Source organism: Aspergillus bombycis (genome assembly GCF_001792695.1).
Source record: "Aspergillus bombycis strain NRRL26010 chromosome Unknown contig00056, whole genome shotgun sequence".
Lineage (NCBI taxonomy): Eukaryota > Fungi > Ascomycota > Eurotiomycetes > Eurotiales > Aspergillaceae > Aspergillus > Aspergillus bombycis.
Window position 1 is genome coordinate 1 of NW_019170058.1, and position 23,409 is coordinate 23,409.

The 23,409-nt window shown below is 49.5% G+C and overlaps 7 protein-coding genes across 7 annotated transcripts; 1 reads left to right on the forward strand and 6 right to left on the reverse strand.

Moving 5' to 3' along the window:
* Nucleotides 1–640: 640 nt before the first annotated feature.
* ABOM_006774 (tyrosine-protein phosphatase) lies at nt 641–1,603 on the reverse strand (the record flags this gene model as incomplete). Its single annotated transcript, XM_022533903.1, has 2 exons — nt 641–972; nt 1,090–1,603. The coding sequence occupies 2 exons, from the start codon at nt 1,601–1,603 to the stop codon at nt 641–643; spliced, it is 846 nt and encodes a 281-aa protein (XP_022388085.1).
* A 397-nt stretch (nt 1,604–2,000) lies between these two features.
* ABOM_006775 (carboxylesterase family protein) lies at nt 2,001–3,868 on the reverse strand (the record flags this gene model as incomplete). Its single annotated transcript, XM_022533904.1, has 3 exons — nt 2,001–3,131; nt 3,197–3,688; nt 3,743–3,868. The coding sequence occupies 3 exons, from the start codon at nt 3,866–3,868 to the stop codon at nt 2,001–2,003; spliced, it is 1,749 nt and encodes a 582-aa protein (XP_022388084.1).
* An 822-nt stretch (nt 3,869–4,690) lies between these two features.
* On the forward strand, nt 4,691–5,644 carry ABOM_006776 (alpha/beta fold hydrolase; the record flags this gene model as incomplete). Its single annotated transcript, XM_022533905.1, has 1 exon — nt 4,691–5,644. The coding sequence occupies one exon, from the start codon at nt 4,691–4,693 to the stop codon at nt 5,642–5,644; it is 954 nt and encodes a 317-aa protein (XP_022388083.1).
* Nucleotides 5,645–6,880: 1,236 nt separating this feature from the next.
* Nucleotides 6,881–9,403, reverse strand: ABOM_006777 (transcription factor domain-containing protein; the record flags this gene model as incomplete). The annotated part of the gene is made up of 6 exons (XM_022533906.1): nt 6,881–7,406; nt 7,462–8,479; nt 8,528–8,691; nt 8,741–9,122; nt 9,181–9,247; nt 9,305–9,403. 6 exons carry the CDS (start codon nt 9,401–9,403, stop codon nt 6,881–6,883), a joined length of 2,256 nt encoding a protein of 751 aa, XP_022388082.1.
* An 866-nt stretch (nt 9,404–10,269) lies between these two features.
* On the reverse strand, nt 10,270–12,333 carry ABOM_006778 (pentafunctional AROM polypeptide; the record flags this gene model as incomplete). Its single annotated transcript, XM_022533907.1, has 1 exon — nt 10,270–12,333. One exon carries the CDS (start codon nt 12,331–12,333, stop codon nt 10,270–10,272), a length of 2,064 nt encoding a protein of 687 aa, XP_022388081.1.
* A 1,843-nt stretch (nt 12,334–14,176) lies between these two features.
* On the reverse strand, nt 14,177–17,704 carry ABOM_006779 (dDENN domain protein; the record flags this gene model as incomplete). The annotated part of the gene is made up of 4 exons (XM_022533908.1): nt 14,177–14,316; nt 14,375–14,629; nt 14,694–17,003; nt 17,065–17,704. The coding sequence occupies 4 exons, from the start codon at nt 17,702–17,704 to the stop codon at nt 14,177–14,179; spliced, it is 3,345 nt and encodes a 1,114-aa protein (XP_022388080.1).
* A 4,353-nt stretch (nt 17,705–22,057) lies between these two features.
* Nucleotides 22,058–23,303, reverse strand: ABOM_006780 (trafficking protein particle complex subunit 13; the record flags this gene model as incomplete). The annotated part of the gene is made up of 5 exons (XM_022533909.1): nt 22,058–22,351; nt 22,412–22,930; nt 23,001–23,124; nt 23,176–23,182; nt 23,237–23,303. The coding sequence occupies 5 exons, from the start codon at nt 23,301–23,303 to the stop codon at nt 22,058–22,060; spliced, it is 1,011 nt and encodes a 336-aa protein (XP_022388108.1).
* Between the last annotated feature and the right edge of the window lie 106 nt (nt 23,304–23,409).

A 23,409-nucleotide genomic window follows, 5' to 3' on the forward strand; every position in this document is an offset into this window, starting at 1 on the left:
AAAAAAAACCAAATACAGCTAGTTAATCCGAGCCATATATTGCAAAGACACAAAAAACGCGTGAGAGATGATACCGAGATCACTATCACCCCCGTAGTATACCTCATTGATGACACTGACTATCTCCTGCACGGCAAGTTCAAGCGCCAATTGCTGGCCCATGTAGAGCGAGACGATGGCCGTGAAGGGCTTGGTCACGGAGCCATGGACCCAGCCGTGGTCCGTTGCAAGAGCGTCGAGGGTGTTCATTTGCACATCTATTTCAGGTCGAAAGATCTCGCCCGTGTTTGTCACTTAGGTATTTTACGTAGGTGATTCTTATGCTACTTCTTGTTCCATGAAAGGGTGGTATGATGATGCTGGAATGACTGTTATACTGGTCATGATGTCATGTCATGTGATGGTGTCGGGACCCTAATTCGATATTCCCCCGTTTCTGGTTTGTATTTATCTTCGGTTGAATACACTGAAGCGGAAGCTTAGATAGGGTCAGGATATCTGATTGGAGAAATATTGACTAGATATGTCAGTGGTGGTAAACCCCCCCCCCTCCCTTCTTCCATGGTTCATCCATGTCCCCCGATCTATCAAATTAGTATCTCTATTATATACTTACTACCTACTGGAAGTAGAGCACTTGTTAATTCCCCTTCAAGTTTGCCCGCATAACCTCCACCTCCTCTTCTGAAAACCCCAGTACGCCCGTCAAATACCCCTTCACGCCCCCGAGGGACTGCTCGACCGTATCCAAGAACGCAGCCATCGCAAGAGGTCGCACGCTCATCAGCTGTAGCCACCCGGCATTCTCTGGGGTCACAGCGCCGGAGAGGGTGGGAAAGGCGGTCATCAGCATCTTTCGAGCAGGTTCGACTCCGATGCGACTCAGAGCGAAGTCATGGACAATAACGTCGGAGGGCGTATCAGCCAGCAAGAGGATTAAAGCCGCCAGGACGCCGGTACGGTCTCTACCGGCTATGCAGATTCGACCAGATTTGTTAGTAAATGGGCATAGACACATACATATATACATACGTTCGTTCAAGAGAAAGAAACACTAGTAAACAAAAGCCAAGCATCATAGACACATACCAGTGCAATGAAAAAGAAACGGCTCCTGTGGCCGATCCCGAATATGCAAAAACACCTTTCTAAAAATCGGCGTCGAGATCTCTATGATACACGTAAACATGTTCAGAAACCCCGAGACGCCCTGGTCCTCTTCTTTGAAGTCTAGCGGGTTGGTCGGGTCCGGCTCCCGGGTATACGGCTCCCAGACGGTCTCGACGCCCTCGATGACAGGACTAGGCGATTTAGTCCGTTCATCGGGTCTGCGCAGGTCGAAGATGGTGGTTATCCCTACTTCACGGAGAGCTATTTTGCCCTCGTCGGATACTCTGGATAGAGCACCCGAGCGGTAGGCGTACCCCGCGCGTAGGCTGCCGCTGCTGATGTCACGGATGTTGAAGAGTCCTGGAATGGTGATGAAGGGGGATTGCGATGTTATGGCGGTGACTGTTTCGGGGGGGATTTCGATTTGTATGTCGGTTGCGAGGATTTCTTGGAGGTTGTTGTTGTTGTTGTTGGGGGCTTGATTGGGGTTCATTGTTCGGTGTTGGTTTAGGGTTCTTTGATTTTTGGTACCGAGATGGCTGGAGATGTGTTAAGTATATGTGATGGTGGTCGTGAGTTTTGTATAGATTTCAGGGACGGCCAAGGCTATTTATAGGTTTTATCTATGGGGAAGTGCGGGTCTTCTTCATGTATGACTCTGCTTTTATACGAGGTCTGGGCAGGGATGTGCTCATATACATGGCGTGTGTGGACTTAGAGGGTTTAAAGAAAAACATGGATCAAATGAGAGATGAGAGTCTTCAAGACCACAGCAAATTAAAATTAATTAGCATATTTCTTCCTGAAGTACATCTGTACTGTATACCTGCAGTCTGAAAAGTAACACCTCATAACCTCGACAGCCATATTATCTGCGCGGATCCAACCTCTCATAACCCCTGTCCGCCATTCAATAATCGAAATACGCCTCGCGGCTCGTCCTGACTATAGGTAAACGCATTCTGCCAGTAAACACACCGAGCATTGCAAGCTGGGTCACGCACCCCCGTGATATTGTTCATTCCTATACTAACCACCCGACTCTCAGGACCATATATCTCGAGGGGCGGGGCTAATGGAGAAGTCGGCTTTCCCGTTTGAACGAAACTTGTAACGTAGTCTTGCAGGATGAAGGCCACCGTCTCGTTTGTTACCTGGAAGAGAGGACTGTCAACTAGAGGTTTGACGCCTCTAATGTAGAATGAGTAGGGATGGTCCATCCAGTGCATAGCGGGAGGGATAGAGAACACGTAGCTGTAAGTGCTGTTCTTGTATGCGTGATTCAAGTGGTATGAATTGCACTGAAAGCATATGTCCGAGAGGACGGAAGAGACTCGCTCAACCCAGCCGCGGTATCCGTACTTGCCGTCCAGGATTGGTGGGTATAGAACATTGACGATGGTCTCTTTCATATCTTCTGAAAGGTCAAGGAAGTGCTCGTCCATGAGTGCGAGTAGACCCCATTCTTGAAAACTGGATGGAGGCGTGTACATGAGAGCTTCATTCAAGGTATGGCCATTCAGTATCCTCACGCTATGATCGAACTCGCCACGCAGCAGAAGTTTGGCCGGGAGATCGGAAACAAAGACGCCGTCCACCGCCGGGCCATAAGTAAACGTTCCGTAGAGTGAGCTTGACACCTGATAGGCGTTGGCCGCAATAAGTTTTTCGGAAGCTAGCTGGCGTGCCTCCTCGATGGAGCTGACGTTGAGGAGTTCGAGATATCGGCGAAATGTCCGTTCCTGCTTGTCTGTATCATAGTTCGGCTCCCAGGCGGGACTTTGCAGGATGGCCTGTTGGAATAGGGAAGGCCCCTGAAGCCCTTGGTACGCAGTGAGCTGATGAAGTATGGACCCTGATCCGGCCGATACGCCCATGACAGTGACTCGGTTGGCATCACCGCCAAACAGATGAATATTCTGAGTTACCCAGGTCAAGCCGAGTCGTTGGTCATGAAGTGCCGCGTTGGGGGTTCCTTTCCGGGATACTGTGTGACCCGCAAGCCAGCCAAATGCACCGAGCTACGGGGTTGTCGTCAGCGATGAGGTACCTTTTTGTTTTCGCCTATCACGAGTGAGAAACTTACCCTGTAGTTCAGAGCCACATAGATGACTCCATCCTTGTCCTGCTGTCGACTCCGTTGAATGAGACCAGATGGATCAACATCACTCTTATCGCCTAGTACATAACCTCCGCCATAGAAATATACGATAACCGGAGCCAAACTTTCTTTAGGTATCGGGGGTCTGCTCTGAGCTCGGTCAAATACTTTCTGTGGAACCACAACATCAAGGAAAAGACAATCTTCCGAGATTCTGGGGTCCTGGATGAGTGGAACTGGGTAGGAGGAGACATCGAGGGAGGCATTAAACGTTGAGTTTGTGAAGTAGCTTTTCAAAAACTGAGGCATGATATATCTGCTCCATATCGGCGTAGCCTGTGGGCAAATCCTACCCAATGCCCCTGTCTGGACTTCAGCGCGGTTCACCTTTGGCGGCAACGGGGCTCGAAACCGTAGGTTTCCCAGAGGTGGAGCGGCATATCTAATGTTACTGAAGTTGTAGAGTCCAGTGGCCTCCTGGGATAGTGTCAGTCACTAATACACTGGTCTTTATAGTGAACTGTGCCTTACGTTTAGCGAGAATGCTTGATGGAGCTCATAACCTAGATCCACCACAGGCAGGGAAGAGACAGTGGATATATGCCAATACGTTACCAGAAAAAACGTCAGAGCGGAGATAGAAAGATCTATAATCATTGTAGCAAATTGAAGACAGAAATGATTGATAAAGCATCAACACACATATTAATCAGCTAGCGGTATAGGACAGAAATATTGAAGTGGCTCTCATTAACTAGAAAGCAGCTTTCTTATGAAGGACTCACTTACTTGGCCTCCCATAGTAATAAATTGACTAAATCCCGACGGAAGGCCACTTACCCGGTGATAAAGGTTGAATGGTAGCATGTGCCCTAAGAGGCAATTGTATCCTGGTGAAGCTACCTCGCATTGTCCCTAAATTAACAATGATGCAGATCTTGCTTCCGGGATAGACGAGTCAGGTTGCCTTTCGACACACTAAGGGTCTAAAGGGTTCTGTGGGACCTATGAGAGACTTGTCTAGTCTGCAAGCCTCACTGCTTGGCTGGTTAGGTTGTAAACAGCCAGAAAAGAGAAGTCCCATCTTTGAGACGCATGTTCAGCTACCTGTGTCACTGGTAAGGCTAAAGTCACTGGAAGCTCATGCTCTGCTTCTTCAGTAATCGCTCGTGTACCCTATAGTAACCCTCCGAAAACCCACAGGGATGTCGAGGAACTATGATGTCTTTTAGTTTCGACAGGGAATATTGCTCTACCTGCGTTGAACATTGTGGTACCAGAGACAAGTACGAATGTCCTCCGTCGAGAAGGGATAAGCGTAGTGAGAGTATCTCCTCCCACGTGATTAAACTTGGTTATAACAATGGCCGATTAAATGCCAACATCGGACATAGCGTAGTCACTTCTTCTAACTCCACGGGTTAGATCCGAAGTCACACCAATTCAATCCCAGATCATACTATAGATCTTCATTGCCTCATGACATCCAATACACACAGTAGCCAGAACGGCTCGATGTTCTCCATCGGAACACACAGCCTCTTCCTCTCCATAGGCGGGGTCGCTCGTAAAACCGGGGAGCCACTTGTTATCTTTCTCGCAGGCGCAGGAGACGTCGCTTCGTCATACGTCGCGGTCGAAAGGCTCGTGGGCACATTTGCCCCCGTTGTCCTTTATGACCGTTCCGGGCTTGGACGCAGTCAAGATGGGCCTACTAAGCCAACAGCCACGACAGCAGCCGCTGAGCTGCATCAGCTGCTACACAGCGCGAACTTTACCCCTCCTCTCCTCTTAGTGGCTCACTCCTATGGTGGTATTGTTGCGCGCGAGTACCTCCACCTGTATCCGGAGGAGGTGGCCGGAATGGTGCTCGCAGATGCATCGACGGAGAGGCAATCCGAGCTCTTAGACGATCTAGATCTAGATATCAACGCTGTACTGGGTGACCTCAAGTTTAGCCAGGTGACAGGGTTACGTGACAGTGCTCAACTCTCTCGAGACGAGTGGAGGGCTCGTGCAGCAGACATTGCTCGAGGAATCCAGACATCCCAGGCTGAATCTGCCGCTGCAATAGAAGTCTGTAAGACACTAGGAAACAAGAAGCAGTATAAGAACCAAGCACTAGGGGTTAGACCCCTGAGTGTTATACAGTGCCGTGGCTCTCAAGACTACCAACGAATATATGAAAAGGGTGTGGAGGCGGGCAACGGTACTGAAGCGCAGCGGGCGGCCTTTCGCAGATTGCTCGACCGCTGGGACCAATATGATCAGCGTGCGCAGAGTGAGCAACTCCAATTGTCGTCCAATAGTCGTCTTACCTACCTTCCCAACTGCGGCCATCATGTCCATCTTATCCGTCCCGATGTAGTCGCGTCTGAGATCCGATGGGTGAGGGACCACGTCTTGGAGAAAGGGTCCGCACAGCGGCTTTAAGAGTTAAAAGGCTCGCGAAGTGCGTAGAATTTGAGTCAATACGATAGCAAGATATCTGGTAAATTGGAGAAGGTCGATCGCAAGTCTTGTTGTATTGATTGAATGTCGGGTAAAATGACCTACCTGTCTTCCCTCTCTATATATATATATGTATATTGTAGTAATGATCTCCTCCTGCCTTTTCTTTTATCCCAACGCTATTCTTGTGCATTTATTCCCAAATCCTCAATAGGTATATCAGTGCCACCATAGTCTTGACAGATTGCTGGAATTTTCATTCATCGGTTAATTCTTTAATGTGTACTTTTTGTTCCTCGCTTTTGCCCGTCTGGTAAAGCAAAGCGATCATCGTCAACCGGGAGATCGGAAAGTATAAGATGAATTTGATATGACAGAGTCAGAACTATACCCATCTAGACAAGGGGATTTACCATTCTTTCACATGTCATTGTACTCTTCACACTGATTGAGATCATCGCTGAAGGTAAATTAAACCCACCTGGAACACGCTAGAGAGGAATCATAGACCGGACCGGGGACCTGCAGAAACAAACATAGGTCAGCAGCACGCCCTTCCAAGAAACAAGCGAACAGCAAGTTTGTTTGAAAAGGATAGTCCTACTACTAGGAGGAGTAGTTTCAGGGTCCATCCTTTGGCCTCCCGGATCCCACACTCAGCCCTTAATTCCGTTCGTCGGATAGTCGGGCCAGCAGACCTAACGACTCTTACTTACCCCAAGGTAGATACCAAGCTAAGGACTAAGGTACGCGGTGTAGGGCTTCGGAATTGTCCACGAGTAACCCGATCAGGCATATGCTCCGGGCGCAAGTGCCTTGGTCTGTCCACACGATTGGGCCATCGGTTAATGGCATGATTGCGGGTGTGGGTTTACTACTAGTAGTAGTACTGCTAGTAGTAGTAGTGCGATCGCACTTGTGGAGGGTTGCCACCTGTTGTTTCTTTCTTTGCCTTTGAGCTCTTCGGTAAAGTCCCTAGCGTGAAAGAGGGGCTGAGGGGAAGAGAGAGACTCCCGAGCGAGCCCTGTTACGTGGGGATTTCTTACTAGCTTCGGGCTTGACATGACGTATACTAGAGAGGAGAGCCCTTCACTCATGGCGTTCACTCGGGCAGGAGATCGTCCGTAAAATCGTATATGCCGTCGTCATTCATATATTCATATATTCATGTATATATATTATATAGTATATCATAGTACAATAGAGGGTATCATAAAACTAAGCATCAACAACTTCATCCGGGCATCCTTCCCCCGGCGCCTCTAGGCTCTCCCCCAGAAAGAAGTCCAGCTCGCTCGGACCCCCTTGCGAGTGCTCGTTCTCCGCTAGCTGCTCCAACAAACTTAGGAACGGGTCCTTCTCGGACGAGCTTTGGTCTCCCGGCCCCGCTCCCGCCCCCGAGGCGCTACCCTGGGACTGAGCGTCCGGCGTCAAAGCTGCTCCCGGAACGGATGCTTCAAAGGGGAAGGTGGCGTATTGCGGTTGGGACGGCGGTGTTGGTGCGTTGAAGGGTTCCGAGAGGAATGCGGTTGGGGAGGTGTTTACCCCGGATGGAGAGAACCCGAGACCGCCATCTGGCAGGCTCAGGTCAGGGCCAAGCCACGGCGAGGGTGATGGCTGGGGTGCGTTGAAGCTGATCGAGTTGCTTCGACCGGCTTGTGAGGGGAGGGTTGGCGTAGCTGGTGGTATCGCCTGATAAATCGCTCTATTCCCGTCGTGGGCATCCACGCGGTCAAAGCGGGCGCTTGGATTCATCGTCAGATTGAGATCATTAAGCCTTAAGAACAGAGAGAACTCACGGGTCATCTATATCCACTAATCTTACATGTGCTCCTTCAACCGCTAATCCGGGATACCGATCGAAGAAATCCTCCAGATGGAAGACCGGTGCAAACCGCACCGGTCGCGCAGCTAATGTTCGCACCAAATCTGCATGACATGCCGAAATGGTTTGCAGCATTTCCCGCTGATGCTGAACCCCCGAGCAGGAGTGACGCAGCCATATTAGCTGGCTCATCTCACGCGCAAGGAAGTCAGCACTCGATGCGAATACCTCACCCTCGCGGCCGTTGTAGTGTACGCCGTGAATGTGGACAGTGCCAGCGGTGCAGACACAGTAGGCTATCAAGTCCGGCCATTCAATGCGCGGCGCATGGCGCGCCAGCTCAACCAATTCGGCGATGGCATTGGCGTGCGAAAAGCAAAGTGTGGTAGCCTCAATCTGCCATGACTGATGCTGGCCCGTCCCGCGGAGCTCAGCCAGGTCAATAGGAAGAAACGGTCGATATAGTAAGCAATGGACTAGGTGGTATATCAACTTGCTGAGAAGCAGAAGCGTGCTCTCTGGGTGACCAAATAAGGCCTCAATTGAGGCGAATAGGTCCTGCGTGCCGGCCGCCCAGATATCAAGTTCCTGACGGATCTTGGACAAGTTGGAGAGAGCATGCCAAGGAAAATGCGAGTCACCTTTGACACCGCCGGCAGCTAAGTAGCGGTGGGTGACGCCCAAAATTCGAGTGATGTCGACTAAAAGAGTAGCAGCTCCTGGGCCCTTGCGACGGTCAGATGTGAACTGAATGTTAGGACCGACCGGGTTAAACCATTCGCCAGCTTCCGGTCCAGTGGAAGGTAATCGTAACACGATGGAATGATCAGCGATGAGACAGGGCCGTTTAGAGCCACAGGTAAGAAAGCGGTCCATTGTATAAGCCGTCCAAAAGAGACGACGCCTCATCTCGCGTTCTGCACTACGCGACGGGCTTTGAGCGGGCAGTTCCCGATACAGATCCAAAGCCAAGACCATAGCAACAGCATTGCCTATATATGTTAGTTATGGGGCAAGTACACTAGGGTTGGGACACTTACTCAATGCCATGTAGGCCTTTCTGCCATAACCATAAGCGAAAAAGGTCTGTGATAATAGTAGGAGAGTCTGTAGTCCCTCAATGGAAGGATCATCAATGTCCACTAAACGTCGAGCTTGGCGAGCATAGTCTAGACCTTGAGGAGAAGGGTTGAGAACGGTATATCTGCGCTATGTTAGAAAACTTTCGAGAGGACAGACAGACTGTGACGGACCTTATTGTCAGAGCATGGATAGCCATGGACAAACACATGGGCAACTGCCCTCGCTGATGTAGCTGGCGGGTGGCAGCCTCATCCAAGATAGAGTAGGGCTTGCCGTGAAGTCGGGCAAAGTAAACGTCCAGCATCGAGTCAGGTAGCCTGTGGCTCTGAGAAGGTTGCTGAGGCGCTGGAGGTGGAGGGAATGTATGCGATGGAGGCGGAGGGTGAAAGTTCACCTGTGCCGCAAGTTGCTCCATTGACTTAGTCGGGGAGGCCGAGGAGGTGGGCGACAGAGGATGATTGTCATCCTGGAGACGCTTTTCCAAGCCATCGACGCGCTTGAGCAGGGCCTCCAAGACATCTGTTTTCGGGCCACGTTTTTTCGGTACGGCATCTGAAGACGTCCGTTAGTGGATCAGGCATGAAGACGGCATCCTCTGTCTGTTGTGTACCATATATACAAGGGCACTGAAACACCTTGCAAGCCTCACAACTTGGGCGCAACCGGTTGCATTTGATCTAATAAAAATTTAGGATTGGCTGTTCGTGACGAGCGGCAGGAGGTTTCTTTATTACCTTCCTCTTCCGACATGACTTGCAGTTCATCGACTCTCGCGGTTCGGCATTGACTCGGCGGGGAGTTAGCCGGTCGATGCTGACCTGAGGTCGGGACATGGCCACATTACATGACATATGCCTGTTTGCGCGGATGGACGGGTGGATAGACGGGAGACACGAGCGCGAGATATAGAGGGAGGAGTATAAACAAGATTCCTGACAAGCATTGAGAAGCAAAGGGTTTAAAAGGAAAAGAAGAGGAGATTAAGAGTGAGAGAATGACCCCAGATTTAAACGCAGTGGAAAAACGTGGAGAACACGGGTGGGACTACACTGGATGAGGGCTAGCGTGACGGAGATACAGCCGATGCGGGGATGGTCGCTTACAGGCTTTACCAGAATTACCAAAACCGAAACCTTTTCCCATAGTTGACTTGCGTCTTGAATATTTTACACTTCGAGTCTAATTACCATGGCGTTTAACAAGCAAAACCTTCACATCCTTTTGACTTAAGTAGTGGTGCAACCTTAGTGATCTGCAAGATTCGGTTAAATACCTTTTATCCTCGACGGGATTTTCCCCTGTCCATCACGGACTGCGTCCGGTCGGCAATAACATGATATGCATCCGCACCTCTTCACGTTCATCGTCCCCTTCCAAATGTACAGTAGATTACCTGACCAGGATGCGTTTGTCGCACCATCGCGTCTCCTAGTCCCAATGTAGTATCATCTCAGAGCGTCCCATACGAAAACTGTACGGCTCCGTCCCTCCGTTAATTTAATTAAATCATCAGAATGTCATGTTATGTTCTGCAAGAATCCTCCCCCCCCCCCAATTGAATTCAACTTACTCCAACCAGCCTGGTTGCAATGTATTGGTTCTGGCCTTCCCTCCTTTAACCCCCTCCTCCCTCCGTGAAACCGGTTTGCTTCACTTAAGTCCGATTCATCTATCAGTACTCCAATATATATACATCAAATCAAAATACTCGACCTGACGCCATTCGCACAAAATCAAACGGCACATTCTGACCCACCAGCAGTCGCAGTGTCTCCACAGTTGTCCATGCATTCACATCTTCAATCCCATAAGCTGTCCACCCCGCACGCACAGCGACTCCGACGGGATCCCCCGTACGTTCACCTCGAGTCAAGTCGAGGTATACTTTCCCCCGTGTAGATGGTGGCGAGGCTTGACCACTCGTTCGGTAGTGTCGCAACAGCGGCTGGACCAACAACGACTTCTCTGGAGGCAGCGCGGATACAATCACAAACGGCTGCTCAACCAGTTTCACGGACTGGATCGACGTGAACGGCTCTAATCCGTCGGCCAGCGGCCCGCTCGCCCGGAACCCCACCGTGTAGATCGCTCCAACACCCAAGCTGCGCAGTGCAAAGATGGCCGCTGATGCCTCGCTCTCACTGCCTGAGAGAATAATCGCCGCTCGGCCACGATATGCCGACGGGACATAGTCTCGGGTTAACGTTGCCCGAATCCCCTTCCATGTCGCATTCTCACCAACCAACTGAGCATTCGGTGCAGCGCTTTTTGCTGCCACAATCGTATCGACTAATCCAATTGCGCGGGCAGCGTCACTAACGGCTGGAATGCATGTGGTGCTGCTCGATATAGGCGGATGTACTGACGCTCCGCCAAAGGAGGGCTGGGTGATCACGCGTTCGATGGAACCCATGGGTCCACGGTCAATTGAAGTCAGCGTATGCGGCAGGCTCAGTTCGTTAAAGCATTTTTCCATAAACATCGACTGCGGCGTTGAGCGGAATGATCCAATGGCGTACAGATCGCGCTTGGGTAGCTGTCCCATGATATGGAGCGCCTCGTTAATCTCCGCCGCCGTTAGTTGCCCCGGCGCTGCAATCATCGGCAATAACGGATGCGTGATGGGTGAGAATACAGTGTTGAGCGCCCGCGAGAGCTGACCCATCTGTCCCATGTTGACAGCCGACAGGAGGGGGTACGACCCATGGGCCCTCTTGATCGTCGACCGAAAATACTCGAGTTCGTAATTGGCCTCAACGGTATTGACCATAGCAATCATCTTCACAATATCCGCGTATTTGGCGCTTTCTGCGAAGATCCGCGGCGCCTCGGGAGATGTCCATTTCCACGTTCCTGAGAAATCATGAAATGCTGACATGATGATGCTATTTCCTTTGACTTCCGCTAACTGTCTCCGGATATCCTCCGGAAGCCACAGCTCGACATCTATATACTCGACACCCCACTGGATTGCCCGGCGAAGGTACCTATAAAATAGTCCTGGATCATCCATGGGGAACTTACCATTCTCCTTGGTGCATCGCGTGGTGAAGATGATCGGCAGCTCTGTATGCTGCCGAAGCAACATCAACTGCTGGCCAACGTACCGCAGGCTGGGTACCCGGTTGGAGATACCCACAGGTGAGGGCTCAACCAATAGATCTACACGGATCTCGACCGCATCTGAACCTACCGACAAGATGTCGAGATTGGGCAGTGCCGCATGGACGTCCGGAAAGGTTGTGGAGATGAAATTCGTTCGGTTTTTGGTCTTCAGGTCTTGATGTGGTCTGGTTTGACCCAGAATCAAAGACAAAAACCGGGTCAGGTCGCGGCGAAAGAAAGGACTCCGAAGGGAATACAGAAACTCATAGTCGCAGCGGTCGGTAAGTGATTCGTCTGGAAAGGAACCATCATCCACACAGTGCGTGTTGATTAAGATGCCGGCAGGCTTCTCGCACCCTTCCAGAGCACGACCCAGATGGTCAGCCAATATCCCAGTCACGACAGCATGACTGCCCCGCCCGAGTGTGGACAGAGATGATTCCGTGGTCCATGGCTTGCCCAGGATCTCAGCGACAACTTGGACGATAGTGTCCTGATTGAGACCATATACAATGGCGACGGCACGAGAGGGCTCTGGGGGCAGGTTTTGGGCAAAAGAAGTGATAGCAAAGGGAGAAGGCCCTTTGATTGCGGTAATAGGGGAAGGGGTTTCAGGTAAGAGTGTCATAGCCACGGGCTTATGAATGGCTGTCTGCATCATCTCATTGCATGGGCAGTACTCTGCACCTTCATACTGTATCCGAAAGATGCCGAATCTCTAGGGTAGAAGAAAGGAGATGAGCGGCTAATCCCACCGTAGCGCCAAATCTGGTACTTGAAATCAAAACAATAATATAGACAACCGACAAGACACTGAGATCAAGAATGAGACCCTCAAAGAAGCATTGACGTTCACACGTAGGCGAGTGGTACTTTAAACCCTAGCCAGACAATAGAAGGGAGAGTGGGCTTTATCAGGGCAGATGGGATGGAGGAGATAAGCGACTAGTGTGCAATACCCGAGATGTCAATAGGTAAGGGTCAACGCTACTAAATCGAATCACAACTCGCCCAATAAGTACGAGCAATCGAGTTGGTTGAGGATTCTTGGACCGGGGCGCTATAAAAAAGGACAAAAGGAGAGGCCACAATCACATTTGCCAATACAACGTGAGTAAGACGATAGGACCAGGGTCGTGAATGAATGAAGTTGGTAAGGTGCTCTGCTTCCGACGGCTAAATTTCCCCGGAATTTCAGCTCCGCACTACGGGGAGCGGAGTCGATTTCTCCGCCAATCAGACCGGTCTGTTGCCCATGGCCGACATCCATCTGTAACCTTAGGCAGCCTTTGTATGGACAGTACACAACCTCAGTACCAAGGAGTATCAGAGGTAGGCGTCATCCACTCGAGAGGTTTCTATGCCGGCGAAAAATTACTGTGGGCGGACTATCGTCCGGGGCCCTTAGATCACATCTCAGCAATTTCTAGTCTGTCTGGGAATTTCATGTCCTTTCTTGGTGCGACCCAAACTTGCGACTTCACCTTCATTGCGTACGGGGCAGATACTACCAGAAGATCCAGTGATCCACAACCTAAAGAGCTATGATACGAGGAAAAAGCCTTGCATGGTGTTATCTGTACCGTCTCTCGTTGGCCCGCCGATATCCACCAACATCATTCCCTGGCCGAAGGACATTCTTGGGTGGTATCACGCATGGGCAAATGAGGGCCTATTTGTCCGCCAGCCACTCGAGAACGATAAGCTATACAAGCTACACATCCTACTCATACATATTATCGTCTACCTCTGTACTTTGTTTGTATTGTCTCGGAAGCAGGCCATGATTAATTGAGTAGGGAAATATGAACAGGACGTGAGCCACCAATATGTCAAGAGAAATCGAATACATAAAACAATAGGATCAACCAATTGAAAGGGGTATTGAAAGCAACACAAGAAGTACCAAAACAAGGCAAGTTAGAATAGGCGGGAAAGCACGATCATGTGCAGATCCTCCAAAGATTGCGAATATTAAATGGCTGGATCAGCACAAAAGGTGTATGTGCGCATTTGCATACACAGATGAATGTATGCAATGTATGTACCTCCACAACTCAAAACCGGAGTCAGTGGTATGCCATGGTCATAATCATTACGGAGAGACGGTAATGCGTAGGATATTCTGTATGTCCGGTGCACCTCTTTGCTCTCTTGAGATGCAAATGCAAGGATACCTTCAACTCATCGTTCTGCGTAGTAAATAAGTCGCCACGCCCATTTTCTCAGGGTGCTGGTATGCGGCGGCAGTCATGTAGCGCGTGAGCCAAAGAAGCACACGCTACCGGTGCCCAAGGACGTCATGGACAAAAGTTTCGAGTCCACAAAAGCAGGTATTTGTGGGTATGACCTTCATGGATTTCTGCAGCACATATCCACATGACGCTCCGCATCTGCACTTTGCGAGATGCGACCCGAGGATACGTGGCATGCGTACAACACGGGATATGCCATATCCAATAGTAACTAGAGATATGCACTCCACCAGCCATGTTTCACCTTTATGGGGGTGAAATGGCCAGCCCGTTCATGAGCTTAGGCAGTGGCTTTCTACGAGCATTGTTTGCCGTCTTCGATACCCGAGGGGCTCCGTGGATCATGCGGGGCTCTTTCATCAGGCTGTTATCGAGTTTTGCTGGTGCTGTAGAGTAGGTGTCAGCGTGGGAAAAGTGGCAGATTGCGTAACAGAGACGACGAACCTCTAGTGACGACACGGGTATAATCCCCCGAAAGACCTTGTTGGCCCCTGCTACCTGGACCGAAGGAACTAGCACTGGCAGTTACCCAAAGATGATTCGACGTATCCGAAAGGAAATCCGTCTGCATCCGGCTGGAGAAAAAAGAAGTCCGTCCACGATTACGTTTGGATAAGACAATCTCATCAAAAAGCGCCATTCTTGGGTCCTTGGACTTGGGATTGACCCTTTCTCTTTCACTGATGAATTCATTGAAGCCTGATAGAATGTTATTGACAAGGACCCTGGAGACAGTAGGTTGGTTTTAAAAATCATGGCTTACTTTGTGTTTGCTGCAGGACGGCAGCATATTCAGCGTGCTCGCCTGGCAAGCTTTTCAGGAACGCTTCCATGTTGAAATTATAGGTCAGGCCCGCTTTCTTCTTATCACCGGAAGCAGGTTGTAAGAACTTCTTGTAGGTATAGAGCAAGCTAGCGAAACACCTAACGAATGCGGCGCGAATCTGTTCTGGATGGAATGCAGCGGGACACACAAGACAGATCTGCAAGGCGCAGCGGTTGTGGACAAGGGTCTTGCAGGCATTACACTTGTACATGGCTTCATCAGCCCTTTCATCACAGATTGCACAGATAGACTTGTCGTCGCATGGCAGCACTTGCAAGCAATGCCCCTCCACCCAACAGGTGCCTTCGGAGTTGTGAATTGGTTGCGAGGAAGGCTGGGGAACAATGGTGGACGCAGCAACAGTCGATTGGGCATAGACAGAGGGCGCGTAAGTTGACCCAGAATTATATTCCGTATTCAGGGTTGTCACGGATAAATTCGAGGCGTGGCCTAGGAAAGGAGCACTTGGCCGTCTTGGAACACCTCCTCTTAATTCCACACCGAACGATGAACTTCTTCGCGATGCAGCATCGAAATGACCTGAGCGTTTCTCGCGCAAAGATGCCTGAAGAGCCATCCCCGAATCAGTCCGTGAGGAAACCGGGAAATGGCCTGAAGTGGGAGAACTGTCCCTAGGTGAAGGAGGCGATCCGGTCTTCGACGATCCAGTTCCCGGCCGGTCAGAACCCTTAGACGAATATCCCCTAGACGGAACCTGCTCGTAGCGAGCATGCAGATAAGCATTGAATACGAGAGGCGCATACGTCCCCGGCATCGAGGCCTGGCCGAATGCGCTCGAGTTAAGACTGACGTATTTGGCTAACTGAGTCGACTGCGCTTTGGAGTGGAAAATAGAGGAATTCTCCGACATAAACGCATCGAACGGGAAGGTCTCCACTGCATATGCTGGCGGACCAGTTGGGACACCGCACCGACTGTGGTGGGGGGCGGCCAGTTGAAGCAGCGAATGCAGCTTCCTCCGCTGGTGACGCGGCAGGGGCGTTGGCCGAACTGTACTCTCAATGAGGTCTGCGTCAAGATCCACCAAGACGAAGTCATCCGATGGCAGCTCAACTTTCTCATACCTCCGCTCGATACCTACAATGTAAGGACAAGGAGCTTCGAGAGCTTGGATCAAACGTGCAGGCAAAACAGGAATGAGTACTCCAGTCCACTGGAATGGGAACAACAAATCAACCAGTGCCCTAGTAGCCAAGTAAAGCATCGAAGTATGGGACGACAGGAATATTATACGCGATTCGGTCAGTGCATACTCGAAAAGAATAATGATGTTCGGCAGCGACAAAGTTCGGAATAGTGCATAGAGATCGGTATTTCGGGAGCCCGGCAGTTCGTTGGTAGCTTCCTTTCGCGCAAATAGGCGCAACTCCCGGACCGAAAGCTCTACTTGTGTCTTGGACGAATTGGGGCTAAATGCCTCAGTGCATAGGTTCATCACATATCGTTCCAAGGGTTGCCACATCCCCATCCGCGGAGAGCTTGGAGGGATGCGCTGAATGCTTCCCTCGGTCATGGGCACAACTACTGCTTTCAGCCACTCTTTCCAGAAACTTGTCATGCTTTCTTCCCGCCCAAGAATCCCGTAAGCGCGGGGGATCCAGAATCCCGTGTCGCCGTCAGTCAGGCCTTCAATTTTCGATGCTGCGCCGTGCCGGACTGGGCGTAAAAGATCGGTCATTAAACCGATTTTCTCTTCAACCGCACTGATTTCATCCTCCAGTTGTTCTCTTTGTTCCGACCCTGAAGGCACCGTCGGGAGTTGGGCTAGAAGTCTCGAGAGTTTGGCCCGTTCACTCGCTAGCCTTTCACCGAGACTGGCCGCTAGCTCTCGCTCTTCGTCTGTCATATTGTCTTTTCGCCATTCCTCACAGCGTTTTTCCAACTCCTCCGCAGCTCGCGGATTCAGTGGAATCCATATGATAAGACAGATGGCGTGCAGTCGTGAGCCATTGTCAGTTGTCATGACAAACCCGTGCCAGGTAGAGCGCGGTCTCTGGTCTGAAGAAACAATATGGATATCGTTCGGAAAGGCAAACATCGGGACATAGTCCGGGAAGTTGCCCCGCTGCTTCAGCTCGTCAGACATTCCTTTGGTTGGATACCGATCGAGGAGAACGGGCTCAAAACGGCGTTTCAGGGGATGCATGGTAGGGGAGATCTCCAACGGTTGCGGTGCCGGAATAACTGAGTTGTAATTACTGAGTCGTCGCGAGGTCCGAATAGAAGCTGTTTGAGATTGTGGTTAGCAAACTCGATGCTCTCAGTTCTTGTAATGTCGCAAACCCACCTTGACGAGCAACTGACGGCTGCCGTTTCATACTGTTCATGTCTCTGAATGCCATATGACGCCGCACACTACCAATACCTGATCTAAGCAAGCTAGATGGCTGAGAGGGGGTCTCCTCAGAGACAATCTTCTGTGTACGTAACCTGGACCTGGGGCGCGACGTGGGAGTGATAGCTCCAGCACTGAGACTCAGATCCGACAGGAACGACTCCCGCTCGTTCGCAAACTTAAACAGGGCCTTGTCAAAGTCGAAATCTTCTAGGAACGACGACCCTCTGGGCGATTGATTACCCTTAATGGTCAGACTGCTCCGGTTGCTGCTGGTACCATTCCCGCTGGACTCACTGGAGTCTCCCGAGCGCATTGAGAAACGCTGGAAGGAATTGCGACCTCCAGCCATGGAATTGGGCCGAGAGAGAGAGTCCAAACGGGGGTCGTGTGCCTCCTCCGCGTCCGCATCTTCCTCGATAGTGTCCGCAAGAGCGGGGCCAGGGGAGGTGGCACTATTTGCTCTGTATTCGTCACCCAGTCTTTGAAAAGTCTCTAAGATTTCTGTGCCATCAACACCGGCGATCCAGAAGTAGTCTGCGAGCGGGGTGGTAGACACCTCGGGGGTGGAGGAGGATGAGGAGAACGGCATCTCGTCGAATCGTCGGTAGTCAATCGCGGGGTTGTAATCATCAATCGTCTCAATTCGTGGACTTCGTTACAACATCGAGTGAATCCAACCCTTGACGCTACGAATTCTCCACCAGCATCAACGGGGGTGGTGTGTGTGAAATTCAGCGATCAGAGGTTTCGGAATAGATAGATTGGTAACGACAGTAGGAACGAGAACACATAAGTCTAGAATCGCGACGCTGTCGCAAGGTCGGAAAGAGTTGCTGAGGAAATTCCGAGATGGCAGGAATGGATGAGAGAAGGGAGCAGAAATGAGGCTTTTGTGTTGTTGCGTAGGAAAATTTGTCTGGGGGTTGGATTTCTTAGTGCCACTTGCATTCACAAGAAAAGGAGTAAATGATGGACGGGATTGGATGAGGGGGAAAACAAGAAAAGAAAACGGAATTGGATATGACAATGGAATCTTGGAAAATAGGATTAAGGATAGAGCTTTTTTTTTTAGCTCTTGAACTTCTCTTTTTCTTTCTTTCTGTTCCTGCGTTTTTTCTTTTTTCCTTTTTACTTTTTTCTTTTTATTTTTTTTTTTCGAGAAAAGAAAAAGAACGTCCGATGCAGTGACGGATGGTTGCGTAGACAAGAACTACTAAGTAGTCAATTAGTAGAAGGGGGAAAAGAGAAACGGCGCCAAAAAGTAGTCCGTCTCTTTCTCTTTCCCACTTTCTGTCTCCTCCGCTCCGCACACGCACAACCGATAAACTGTCAGTGCACCACAACTTTCGCACTTGTGCCTGTCTCTTCCTCCCTGCCAGCTAGTTAACTATTACCATTACTATTACAGCCTAAGATATTTAGGGCCAACTGCCAGTAGCTGTAGGTACCCACTTACGGATGCATGTTATACATAGCAAACACAGACACAAAAGGGTAAAAAAAAAATTGATAATAAACATAATTAAAGTAAAATAATCGAATAAATTAGACAAAATGAAAATTACAAGATCATAAACCAGAAAGGTTGGGACGGAGGCTGTTTAATTTGGCCCATATTTTATTAGGGATAAATTAGGTTATTTACATTCCATAACCAAACCTCTTCAAACCGAAAAAAAGAAAAAGAAAAAGAAGAGAAGAGAAACGTAAACAAAAAGAAAAAAAAAACCCCAAAGGGTCAGGCAAGGGAAACAATAAACGTGCAGATACTCCGTACATCTATCAGCTTAAGCCACTCAATAGGGATTCCTGGTCTCCATCCATGCAGGATATATAGCCATCAATCTCCAATGAGGTTCAAACTACTGCAAGTGTACCTCCAGACGCCTAAACTTTGATACATCCCCCATCCCCATCCAACCACCAAACCCTCTCTCCCACTTTCAACCCGCACATACACACACCGCCAGCTCTGACTCTTGGGGGAATGACTAATTTCAATAATAACACCTAACTAACTAAAAAAAAAAAATTTCCCCGACGTCAGGGTGTATTACCCAGACCAGTCGTATAATTTTAGGAAATCCAGGGGACAGGAGAAATATCAATCCTTGGGACCGGTGGAGCCCAGACGTGCACAATTGCTTGGCCTGCCATGGTTCGATTTCCCATTTGTTCCTGCTGGCTAGGTTGCTGCGAAAGAACTACCGTTCAAGAGAACCATGGAAACGCAGCATTACGACTCCCTACTGTGCATGTACCTGGTACTAAAGGGCCGGATGTGTTTCTGTACCTCCCGTCCTTCCGAAAACTCTGAGAAGATGTGCGGAACTGGCCCCGAATTCAGTGTCAGGGTGTGTAACTCGACTTTACTGGGAGGGCCGAAAATAACAATGAACCACAATAGGTCGCTTAACTATTTTTTATAATGCCAATACTGACACTAAGATAGATACCGCTCTTAGGGTTTTTTATGTCTTGGATCGCCCTAGATATTTTCCCGATCGGCCTACATTTCACCGACTCCGTGATTGGAACTATACTCCAGGAGTAAGGTGGTATTTCCACCCCGAGACTCTCTGTACACTAACTGCGTAGTCTCTTTCTGAAGAGGGGCCGTTACTATAAACAAGTTCATCCGCCCTAGCCTACCGAAACTGAGAATTTAGCATAGCGGAGTCTCCATGGTCTGGAGATGACTTGCCTCTCACCATGATTGGCCGGAATTCCCCTTGAGGAGAGTCTTCCATGGAGCCAAAAGGTAGACAGACACTGGGGACTCCATCGCCAACCATCCAATGGAGTTACCGAAAGAGGGCATCTATGTAGGGGCGGGTTCTACCGAGGTTGAAAGCTAATCATGGTACTCCGTACTACTGTATCATATCTGTACATACAGTATGTTGTCCACTGGAGGTAGGAAAAGGATCAGGAGGACATAAACTTGGCTATATCACCTGTAGTCAAGGTGCTATTATTATCCCCGCGGTATCTTACCACCCAAATTGTGGATTACTATTATTCATGATCATGAAATCTTTACAAACTGGAAGTCTTGGCTGGTAGACAATGATCACTATCAGGGTCCCAGTGAGAAAAAGGAGGAGGTGGTGTATCTTCTAGATATGGACAGAGCTGTGGTGTGATCGTTGCTCTATCTACAGAGTCCACTGTGCAGAACCCTCTACTAGTATTATCTGTATCAATGTTGCCAATAATACTTACAGTACGGAGTAGTTAGGAACGTTTGATCCAGGGCTGTGCCGATCGCCAGTGGATGGATCTCAATGATACTTAGGGAGAGTCATCCAAATTTCATCCATGGACAGAGAATGATGATCGGTGAGAAATCCAAACAAAGAAAGGAATGGTTCACCAGGTATAATTGACAGTTCACTGCATTAAGAGTCAGGGATCAAGATAACCAGAGAGAATGGAATCTTCCAGTCACTGAGGCAACATGCAACCAAGAGTTTCTCTCTCCGAATCCAACCGTCCATGCATGTACAGAAGGAGATAAACATTACTGTTGTTGAACCATGAGATGTACTTTAGGCGGTTTCATCATGACTCACAGCGTATTAAGTACCATGTAGATCTAACCCAAGCTGGATCTCCCTGCGCAAACTTGGGAATGACCATCTACCCAGTATTCAACCAGAAGAGGTCTTTGGCCATGAGACTCCACAGACGGAGGGACAGATCTGAAGTTACAGGACCTTGTTCCTTACATGACGCTACTCCCCTACCGGCCTGGTCGACCTGCATTGGCCTGCATCATACTCCGTACATGGCCATCGACATCTTTGGTTCGTCCTCTGAGGAAGAGCGGCCTCATTGTGAACCGCCACTGGTAAGAAGCCTAGTCTTGTCGCGCGACTAGTACCCCCCGCTAGTATATAGTACTTGCTGTCATACAGAAAGTGCCTTGCAGCCTTCACTCCATACAGGCAAGTAGGGTGGACTTTTGACTCCGTTGGCTGGTTATGCGCGGTGGAAACGTGCATCCACTGACAGCTGAAAAAGGGGGTGGTTGGTGCCTGAGGCGGGTACACTATCTCCTCTTTTGGGGAAGCGGTATTGTCGAATTGCTCATAAATACCGTACTGTATGGTATGTCTTCCTCCTACTAGTACTATCTCCACGCCTCTTGGTAGAAGCATTAGATTTGTCCCAGGAATTGCCCGAGCCATAGATATCCAGGAATAGCTTCTTCCTGAACCATGCCACCGTTCACTTCCTTAAAGTCATCGGCTTCAGGTGGGATTTAATAACCACGGTACTGATGATACGATCCATACACCTTGGCACCTTTTTATAGAAAAATGAAAATGCAAAAATATCCGGCAAGGGGTTCTAGACTGCTGACAGAGCCAAAATACCGGTTTCATGATGGATGTTGCGGTCAAAAAGAGACCAATGAGAGTTTGCAAAGGTTGTTGTCTCTCGGCTTCTAGACGTTGTCTGAGTTTACCTTATCGTCAGATAGTTACTTTCCCACCGTCCAAAGTTCTAGCAAAGCTTAGTCAAACCCACGTCACAGGGCCTCGACAATCCATCTCATTATATCATAGATAAGTACATAGTAGGTAGTATACACATCGGATATCCAAATTCGGACAAGGCTGGGGACTTCCCTTGCCATCAAACTCGGCCGTACTTTTGGCTGCTCACGGCTAAGCCAACTAGTTCCAGCCTCCTGTTTGTGCGTGTAACTTAACTACCGCAAAGGAATTCAAATGTGGCTGCGCCTAGATCGGTTGCATCTGTGGCACATCTGGAGCTTGGCTATTCGCCCTGGAACAATCCAGAGCTTATCTCGCTAATTGGTCATCTACCCATGCTTCGAGCAAACTTTCCTGAAGATTGACGATTCCCTAGAGCTTGTGATGATGCGCGTATGGGTTACACCGAAGGATATCCAGGTTAAGCTTCGTAAATATTATGTCCGTCTTCGCGTCAATAAGTTTCCGGTCGTCAAGAACCCTTTATCCCCCATAGTTCCCCTCCACTCGATAGACAATTGTCCTAGAACTGCCCGTCCGTCATGTTTTAGATCTTTCTGTAGGGCATCTAGCCCTTCCTGCTGTCCTTCTTCTTGCTCAACGAGGAACGCAACCTGGAGGACGTCACGTGGGTTTAATGTCGGCGGTTGCGAATCGGACTGATCCGGCCTCTCAAGATCCCAATTCAAGGAGGTTGCTTTGAACGGAGGTTTAGGGTTCAGTTTCGTTTGCTATCGAAAGAATTAGAGCCCCCGGCATCAAAATAAAAGAAAAGCTTTTTGTTTTTTTACCTTCACCACCACGGCTCCATCACCCACATTCTCTAACTGTGCTTCGAGGGCAAAGCGGAGCAGCCGAGTCTTTCCGTAAGGCCCTAGGGACTTGTTTTCGACCTCTAATGGGGATAATTCGGATGATTTTGTCCGAACACTAAGACAAGGCTGTGCAACGAACTGATAGAGTTTGCGAAAAGTTCTCACTCGCCCACTGGCCGCTTGCGAGTCTGATCCAATCAGCGTTTCCGTGTAGCTAACACTGACCGCCAAGATATGATTCCCTTCTTCCTTGAGATCAAATCGTACGATCTTCTGTAATGATTGCCCTTTTTGTAGGCCATCTCTCGCGGGTGCGTCGTCTGCTGGCTCTAGCTCTAGAGATGCTACTTGGGATGGAGTTTGCATCTCCGCAACGATACGGACTGACGTGATAACGCGCGAGATCTCATCTTCTGCGAGCTCATTGTTCGCACTAAGAGTGCAAGCAAATGTTTCTCCAACATAAGCAGACCCGAATGCAGGAGGTAATGTAAGCTTTGGCTCTTTGTTAGCAGATACTCGTAATTCTTTCATCAAAGCTGGAAACATCTCATTGCTGTCGTACATTAGGGGCGAGAATAAACTGTGTGTCCACACTATCGGAAGGATAACTCAAAGATGCTTTGTTGGAGATCTTCGTGTTTGCTTCCGGAAGTGGGTATTGGTAGGACAGAGAAGGCCGCGATAGCCTTTTAAAGTCAGATCGGCAGTTAACATCCATAGGAACGCATATTGCTTACCGCAAAACTACGCATATTGTCAGTTAGGGTGCTGCCTATGATGGCTACTAGCAGTGCGTACCTTTTAAGGAGACTGAATGAGGCTCTTTGGAGGCCTCAGCACCTGAATGGGCGCGTGGACGTGCCATTGCCATAAGATGGTGAGCTACTTATGATTATGCACCTGACGGGAGTATTTCAGTGTTGTCAAAAGTAGTTTATTGAATGTTGTCCCTCTATCGTTATCAGGATGAC